Source organism: Telmatherina bonti, assembly GCF_933228915.1.
Source record: "Telmatherina bonti genome assembly, chromosome: 20".
Taxonomy (NCBI): domain Eukaryota; kingdom Metazoa; phylum Chordata; class Actinopteri; order Atheriniformes; family Telmatherinidae; genus Telmatherina; species Telmatherina bonti.
Genome location: NC_136618.1, coordinates 21,952,342 through 21,961,460, shown reverse-complemented (window position 1 = coordinate 21,961,460; position 9,119 = coordinate 21,952,342). Strand labels below are relative to the sequence as shown.

The 9,119-nt window shown below is 38.1% G+C and overlaps 1 protein-coding gene across 1 annotated transcript in view; it reads right to left on the bottom strand.

The window, feature by feature from the left end:
• Window positions 1-1,258: 1,258 nt before the first annotated feature.
• cdh19 (cadherin 19, type 2) overlaps window positions 1,259-9,119 on the bottom strand; it is a 33,677-nt gene continuing 25,816 nt past the window's right edge. The window contains exons 11-12 of the mRNA XM_079259423.1: window positions 5,483-5,734; window positions 1,259-3,607 (exon numbers count right to left, since the gene is read on the bottom strand). Of these exons, the coding sequence (XP_079115549.1) occupies window positions 3,087-3,607; window positions 5,483-5,734 (773 nt within the window). The 3' untranslated portion in view covers window positions 1,259-3,086. The remainder of the gene's footprint in view (window positions 3,608-5,482; window positions 5,735-9,119) is intronic.

The following is a 9,119-nucleotide window of genomic DNA, read 5'->3' as shown; positions in this document are numbered from 1 at the left end:
ATACAAATAATCTGAAAAAAACATAACCAATGACATAAATAATATTTATTGCTGTTAAAGGTACAATAACTAAAATGCAGAAGCTAATCAGGCTAAAATAGCTTTCTGAATAAGAGCTTTGACAACAAACTGTTGACATCAGTCTGCTGGTGCTTCCTCATTAGCGTCTGGGAGAAAAAGTAAATACCAGCAGCTTTTATATGAGACACAATTTCACATATGAGGTACAGTCACTGAAGCAGTGTTCAAAAACTCAGAATCTCATCCAGATTTCCATCTCTCTACTTTGTAATTACATTCACATTATCAAATTGCATATAAATCATTTTCTCTCTCTTCAGCCAAACCTTAAGGCATACATGGTGTTAATGAAAGAAGAAATGGCTCTCAAAATCCTTTCAGGCATCTTTTCAATCAACTCACTGTCTGCCAAATGAGAGTTCCTCACAAAGACCCTCTAGTGCACATTGTGGTGCTCCGTGATGAGTTTGGCTCCGAGTTTGAAAAGAGGAGCTGAATCTAAAACCGGTGCAGGAGAGCAGAGGACAGACAGTTGACAGAGTGAAATCCTTCATGTTACTGTAATGGGTATAATTACACAAAGAAAAGGGCTGTTAGGTTAAATTACCCGTGATATTCACCATGCATAATGGCAGAAATGCAGAAGGTTAAATGACACCAGGAGCTGAATAACTTTTGACATTAAGGCACTATTGTAAAGAGAATTCTGTCAAAGCTTTGTCCAACACACGTTGAATGGTGAAGATTGGTTTGAAAAGACTGTAAAAAGGGTGTTGTTTTTTTTTTATGAACACCTGTATCTTCAGAAGCCATTGTGAGACAATGATTTAGCTTCTAAAGCTCTGGCCAGACAGATAGCTTCCGACGGTGGAAGCTATTTGAAAACCACTTTGGGTTGCAGTGATGGCTGGAAATTGTCCTGCTGAGTGCTGCACCTACAGATACATGTAACCACGGCAGGAAAGAAAACACCGAATAAATTCCTCCAATTAGTTATTTCCATCACCTTGTGTTTTACCTCTTGTTTTCCTTCAAAAGTGAGAACATGATTCCCTTTGGTCTAAGTTTTGACCTTCGCATCCAGAAAACAGCCCAATTAGTGAATGAGTAGGTGAAGGGGGTTGGACCTGATCGCCGCGCAATTACCTCAAGTCATGCCACAAGCAACCACCTACACAGTTGCGTGTGGTGTTTATCGAATGACCATGAAGAAAAAAGTTACCCAGACAAGTTGAGATATTCTTGTTTATTTGTCTTATTTCAACAGTTTCACTTTCAATCAATTCTTCGCCAATTCGTCTTCTTCCTGTACCCTCACTTCGCTGGACGTTATGCAACTAGTGACCTATCTGCCCTCTTCACTGCTGATTGAGCGGTGCAGTTGGTCTCCGGCGACTCAATAGAAAGCAGAAAAAGCTCATCATACAGCATAATGCATGTTAAAGACTTGGTTTTTGAAGGATGTGTTCTTTGCATACATTTGAATATCAGCAAAAGTAAAGGTAATGATAAAAAATAAAAGATGTTAATGTAAGCATTTACGTGGGGAATTGTTTTATGATGCAATTCCACTATTCAACTGTTACAAACCACTACAGCTTAATATAAATACAGCAACAATAAACTAAATAATGTTGAAAAATAACATAGGAAATAAAAAAAAAACATCCACTCATTGTAACAAGTCACTGTTCTAGAATATTGATTATATTCTCCCGTCTCAGTTTTTTGTCAATGTCAAGAAACAAACCTTGTTGGCATAAACTGCATGAAGTGACACTTAGCATGCAATACATTTAGGTGAACCAAAGAAGAAACATCAGTGATTTTGTGTTTCTCTTCAGTTGAAATAGTGCTTTACACTGTTCTCACAGTCCACCTTTTAGCTACAGCAGGGAGCCTTTCAACAGAAAAGTATAGTACAGCGAGCGCACTCTGCACTCAGCGCAACACAGCGGACAGACAAAACTCCTGGCTAAACACATTGTTGCCATCTTGAAGCTAACAAGCTAAACAATATCGTAATTGCCCTCCAGAACTGACGGAAGACTAAACATAAGAAGAAAAAAACACCACTGGTCTGACTGCAAATGGAAGTTAATGCTCCTTCATGTCAGCTCAGTGTGTGCAGACACCTGCTAACACAAACACATCTATTGTAACTAATTTAAAAGATTATAATAATGTGGAATCGCCATGTTTTGCTTCCATACAAACAAAATATAACACAGCTCAAACCTTAGAAACATTTATGTTCTCTGTTTGGTATCTTGTAGATACAAGACTGAAATTTACTGTGTTATATGGATGCAAACTATGGATATTATCCTGAAAACATCACTGAATGGTTTGTTGAATTACATTTATAAAGTATAGAGTTTGTTGATTCAGATGTCAGGACACAAAAGTGATGCGTTAAGGACGGATGTGGCAGTGAAATACAACTACAACCACAACTACAATAAATACTGCCTTACAGAAAACATGATATGAATAAATCATTTTTGTTTATATAAATATGCTATATACACAATAGGATATATAGTTATACAGTGTAAATACGAAACTTCATTAAGGAGGGTGCATCCATTGTCCTTTGTCCAGAGGTTCCTGTCACATGTTTATTCTCATCCAGCCTTCGGCAAAATGGGATGTTATCATTTCAGCCTTAGATTTTGAAGTACAAAGTTATTTAATATGACCATCATTCAGTTAGATAAATTATTTATTCGTTTAACCTACACTGTGATAAGAAAACTCAAAATAAAGTATATACTGCATAACTTAAGTAATAAACAGAATAAAGAATACAGCAAATGGCAGTTGCTCCTGATGTCATAACTGCTTATAAGTAACGTTTGATGTTATCTTTACCATGACGGCTTGATGTTTAGCGTAGCATGAAGCCTGAGAACAGAGAACAACAGCTAACTCAGTAGCACAGATAATAAAAAGCTTATCAGGCCAGCAATACCCAATATTGTTCATTAGTAAATACTCGACATGCTGTCCTATAACATCAGCCAGATGTGATTAGGACAATAAGTTAAAAACAAATGATGTTCTCAGAAGATTGTGTCCTCCTTTGCTCCGCCATACCACGGGGTGAGTCTTGTCAAATGTTGTCTAGAATTACAAGCTGGTTGCTCGGGTTCAACTTCTAAATATAAAGAGTCCAAAGAGCTCAAAGACCCTGTGGGAGACCCCGAGCCCTCATATGAATATGCTCGAAGGCAATCAAAGGGAGGAACATAGGGATCCTGATCGGCTTCAGCCAGTCTGTCCAGAATAAACTGCCTGAAGACCTCGTCCTCAGGGCCAATGAGGTGTGACTCCCGGAGTGACATCCGTATGCTGGCCCTAATGTCCTCCCTCCGCAGCTTCCTCTCCCTTCTCCTGGGGTGGGGTCGCAGCGGGACCACAGGCTGGCAGAAGTCCAGACCCGCTCCTCCCTCTGCTGTTTCTCCATAGTAAAGTACCTTCTGTGATACGGTCTCCGGCAGCTCCAGCTCCTTCACCTCCTCATCCAGCCCCTCCTGCTGTTTCCGCCTGTGTCTCCACACCATCAGCATTAGAACTGACAGCACTGCAGACATGACACAGTGGGAGATCATTACAGCTAAACACCAGGGCATGAGCTTAGTGAGGAGGGGAAAAAAACCCCCCACAACATACGGTGCCTGATGGAGCATGCACGTAGAATGTACAAGTGTACTGAAAATAACAGCAGCCACATTTGTTTTTCTGCAACTTGTTGTGGATGCAACGCTCCAAATGAGGGATAATTAGGCAATATATATATATTTTTTTTTTTATTTCAGCTCACACATTTTTTTTTATTTTGCTCCATTTGGCACAGAAGACAAACAGCTTTATTTTATTTTTTTTTTCTGCTGTTTTTTTTTTTTTTTTTTTTTTACTGGCTATTGTTCTCACGGTGTTAGCATAGCAGGTTTTGTCATTAATCTTTCATGTGATGGGCACAGGGAGGACACAAAGCAGCTGAGGTCATAATAAAGCTCTTCACTATGCAAACCCATCAATGTCCCAGGATGGCATTGGTACTGATGTATTGCAACCAATACACTCATTACCTGACATCGCTGCTTTGCAAGCTTTCAGCTGTGTAAAATTGTGTGTTAAAGGCACGCTGGTGAGTTTTAAAAAGGCAGATTCAAATGAAAGTGCAAATTTGTTAATGAAAAACCCTGCTGTTTAACACACACTCACATACTTCCCAAAGTGATGTCAGGTGGAGCAGCTCTAGCTTGCATATGCTGAAAAAGAATAGATTTCTGTGAAATACATTTCACCCCAGATACTACAGGACTGAATTCAGCTAAGTGTACAACAACACTTTGCAGTTTCATTCAATTGTAATATTTTCAACTTTGGGGACCAATGTATGCTTTTTTTTTTCTTATTTTTGTCTTACAATTGTATTTTTTTTTTTTTTTTTCGTACAGTAGAGCTGTGAAATGCAGGACAAATTTTTGTTTGTTTGCTCTCAGATTGATAAATAGTAAAAATCACTTCTCCAAAGTCATTTCTGATGTATTTGTTCCGGCATGGTGTGAACACACACTCGGATGCTTCAGACTTGCAAAATGACTAAATAATTCTGCTTGTATAGAAGGTCGCTGATGATCATTTAGTCATGTGTATTTGGTACCACCACCTGAATTCTACATACTCTGTTCATTTCTGCTGAGAGAGTCATGCTTTATATGTTGCGTATGCATTTAGGTTTATTTTTTTCATTAAATTAGTGAGGTGGTGTGCATGTTCATGATATATTGTCATGCTGCAATTTAACTTATTTTCTCTTTACCTGATCTTAAGTATCAGATAAAGTCTGATGTCCTGATCGGATAAACCCTGGAATTTTATTGCTGCATTGTGTTTCACATTCTAAAAAAATAAAAATATAGTCTGAAACTGTTTCATAGCATCAGTTAGAATATTCCTTTATATTTTAAGTGAAACCACAGTGCAAAACAGCTAGCAACTCAGCTCACTTCAAATGTAAAATATATAACTACTTTTACAATCAGAATCATCAATCTTGTTTGTCCCGGAGTTTGTCCTATCAATCACGCTGATGTCTGGAGGAAATTTTTGGTCATCCGGTAATCATCGTTATAATGACATTAACTGAAATCTCAGGATGCTCAACACCAGATCGACATCTCTGGATAATTTTATGTATTTGTTTTGCAGTAGCACATCTTATAACACATGCTGACATCAAATGTTACCAGCCTCTTAGCATAATTTTAGGGTCCCACAATCACCTGACCATAACATTTTCTGCAAAACACTGATAACTTTAAAGCCAGATTAAGACCAAAAGAAGACAAACTCTGACTTCCACCCTCTTTACCCTTTCCTACTTTTCATAATCACACCATAGTAACAGTGAATTGCAAACAAGCTGCATGTGTAGTGTCCTCTTGTTTACCTGTAGAAGTGACCAGACAGACCAGAATTCCTAACAAGGTCTGCATGCTGACCCCCATGGACAAAGCAAAGGCCTCAACTCCTCCTGTGGGACAATGCCCAGCAGGTTGACAGCTGCACACACTTATGGTCAGAGTGCTGGTGCTGGAGAGAGCTGGAGAACCACTATCTGCCACCACCACGGGCAGGAGATACTGTGTTCGATCCTTCCGGGTGAAAGTACTCCTGCGTGCCACGATGCCAGCTGTATTGTCTGAAAGAGATGGGAAAAGTGCAAGATTCACTTGAAGAGGAGGACTCTTCAGGCGCTTGAAAGTAGAGACCAAGACCAAGTGAGCTGACACAGCTAATGTGATTTGGAATTCGAGCCAAGCTCTCTGAATGGCTCGACACCTTTTAAAACCAGCATATATCAGAACATTTAGCTAAAAAATGTTTGAGTTTTGGCTACTTCTGTTAGACTTCATTAAGGCACTAAACAATAACTTCTCTGGAGCCAAATACGCCTTGTGGCACGAGAAAATTTATTTTATTAAATGTGTCTCCTCTTGATTCATTATTCATTTTCTTGTTGCTGACTGGACTAATGTGCTTGCCTGGCTAACCACCCAAAAGCAGCAGCAGCATACATTTCACTTTAACTTATTCATCACATTGAAAGATTCTCCATACCTTTTGTTTCATATTGTTTGTTTTATTTTTATTGATCATTTGCATCATGGATTTTTAAAAGTGGCCTGCTGTCTAACAACTAAAGCCACCCCTTTATTTATTCAAGACACTGTCAGACACAAAACCAATGTACTGATCCCAAACTGATCAGAAATGCCTGGTGCTTAAAGTAATTTAATTAGATTAATTTTTTTCTGGATTTATATAAAAATTTCTCAGTTTGTTTTTCCACCACTCATAGACTGTAAAGTGTTTAGAAGACTGGTTTCGCTCAGTGTTGTTATTGCAGCCATTATGTTGAACTGTAAATATGGTTTTGTCTAGTTTTGTGTATTCATTCGTGCCTCACAGCCTAAAGCCTGTAAGAAAATGTCAGTAATTTGGAGGAAGGCATGTCTTGGTTTAAGAATAATTATACAAATTTCATTTATACCAAGGTTCTCTTTGCAACAGAACTGAGTCATTTAAGAGCTACTTTGCTGCTCTTTGGGGGGGGGGATCATTCAAACTGTAACCATGTAAGTTGTCCTAGTGTAATGTTCCTCAGAGTATTAGGCTGATTTTTTGAGAGTTATTTCCATGTGATTCAAACAAGAGGAACTGGCTATGGATTTTTTTTTTTCAGTTTTCACAAAATATGTGTAAAGCATTAAACCGGACCAACAATTATGCTTTGCCAGGCATTTTGTGAGTTAAGTGTTCGCAAATATGTGCAACGTTACACCAGCTTAAGTAAGTTGCTGGTTAACTCAGCAGCTTGCTTCTCCTGACCTTTATGTAAATGTAATTTATTCCAAATCCACCTCAAAAGTTCTTGCTTGCAGTCTGCTCAGTGTCATTTTATGGATATAAATTGATGGAAGATTATTGGTGTACAGAGAGCTCCCATAGAAATGATCAAACTACTTGTAGTAGCTACAGCTCTGTGAGGAAAAAAGGCCTCAACAATAACAAGCTCAACAATAGCTCTCTAAGCTGTGAACTGGGAATAAAACTAGCTGTATGTTACAAAGCTATGTTAGCAAAACTATGTTAGCTGAGCTAGCTGCTAGCTGTGAATCCATGTGTTTTGTTTCTTTTACTTTTTTCCATGGAGCTCTTGTGGATAACTACTGTAGAAGCTTTTTGGATCAGATCCTACTAGCAGACAAGGTTTGAACACCTCTAGACTAATTTTGGAACTAATATCTCAGTTACTGCGGTACTAACTGTTACATTGACTAGATGGGGCTCAAAAGTCATGAACTATGCTTAACTTTGTTTTTCTCCCATATTGTATTGACCAGGTGTGGTCATAACAGGGGTTAAGGTACGTGTTCGGATTTTAGCCATGTCCGGTGAATATTTAGTAGGGTTGCCACCTGTCCCGTAAAATACGGAATCGTCCTTTAATTGACAGACAAATGTTCCATCCTGGATTGAACCAATATGGGACGCACTTTTGTTCTGTATTTTCATAACTTTCCAACAGCCTACACATGTCCATCACACACATCGAAACTCAATCAAAAAATAATTAATGAAATAAAACACAGAAAATGGGCTACGACAGACAGCAAAAATGTCTTTTCATATTTCCGCCTTCTCCCCTCTGTGCCTGTGTGTTGGGCAGTCACGTTTGCCCAGAGACAGACGTTCCTCATGCGCGCTCTCCAGAAGACCCGCGCCTTTTTAAAAATGATTTAATGTTCCTGGTACTTTGTCCTCAAAATCTAAAGTGCAAAACAGACATGGGAAGGAAGAGATGCTGCTGCAGCGTTATTGAAGATGTTTACAAGGCAAATTGTACAAAGTGTAAGCAACTCACGCACGGTGGACTGTCCGACATCTAACAGCATGCGAGAGCTTGATCATTCATTTATATGCTGCATTAGCCAATATAAATAACATATGTGGCCATTATAAACCTATTTTTTTATAGACGAAAAGGTATTAACCAAACACAGAAATAAATATATATAGGCATTTCCTTCATTAAAATGTATGGAGCTTGATGTGATTTTTTCGTCAATTTTTTAAGGTATCTGTTTGAAGTGATCATTCAATAAATTTGCCTATTTTATTAGTGTTGTTAAAAGGTTATAATAATATGACTTCCCTTTAAGTCATGAAACATGCAGTAAAAATATCCAGTCCAATATGTAAGTATGATCAACAAGGTACTGTGCATATCAGGCCATGATGCGCAGTGTCCCACCATGGTACCATATGGTAAACACTTGATAACAAATGTTTATTTCTGTTTTTACAAAACTTGCTAAATATGCTAATGTAGGTCTTTAGGAACTATTTTATGTTGGCCTCAATGCCATTTTTATGCTAAATAACGGTTGTCAAGTAGCGCTTCTCTCATTCACCTGTCAAAAGTCAGCTGATCTGAACCAGCTGAATAATGCGTTACCATGGTGATGCTCATAACAGAATGATAAGACAGTAATTTAACTTGCCCAACTATTAGTGACAACAGTACAAATATATGAATTCGTCATCCCACTCCTCCCCTCCACGCATACAGGTGAAGTGACACAGGTGTTATTTATTGTAAAGTTCAATGTTGCACACTCTACACACCAAAATCTTCTTTATGTTAAATAATTAAACAATAGCTAAGTTTTGTGCATATGGCATGTTATTATATAAAGATGCCTATTTTCCTCATGTTAGTAGAGATCCATGTAATTACAGCTTTATGTCGCTTAATTAGCAACATTTTATATTCAAAAATGTTGCACAACAAAGAATTCATTAATTTCTAATAAAGCATTTCAATCTTTAAGTTTGATTAATTGATTGCAAAATCACTCCTTTAAGACAAAGCATGCCACTTTTAAGCACAAAACATAACACTGATGTGGACACCCCACCTGCCTGGATTGGGGCTATGGTAGGCGTCCCTTATTTATTTTTTGAAAGGTGGCAACCCTAGTAATCCAGTAGAAGTTTAAGCCAAATATGCGCTAAAAAAA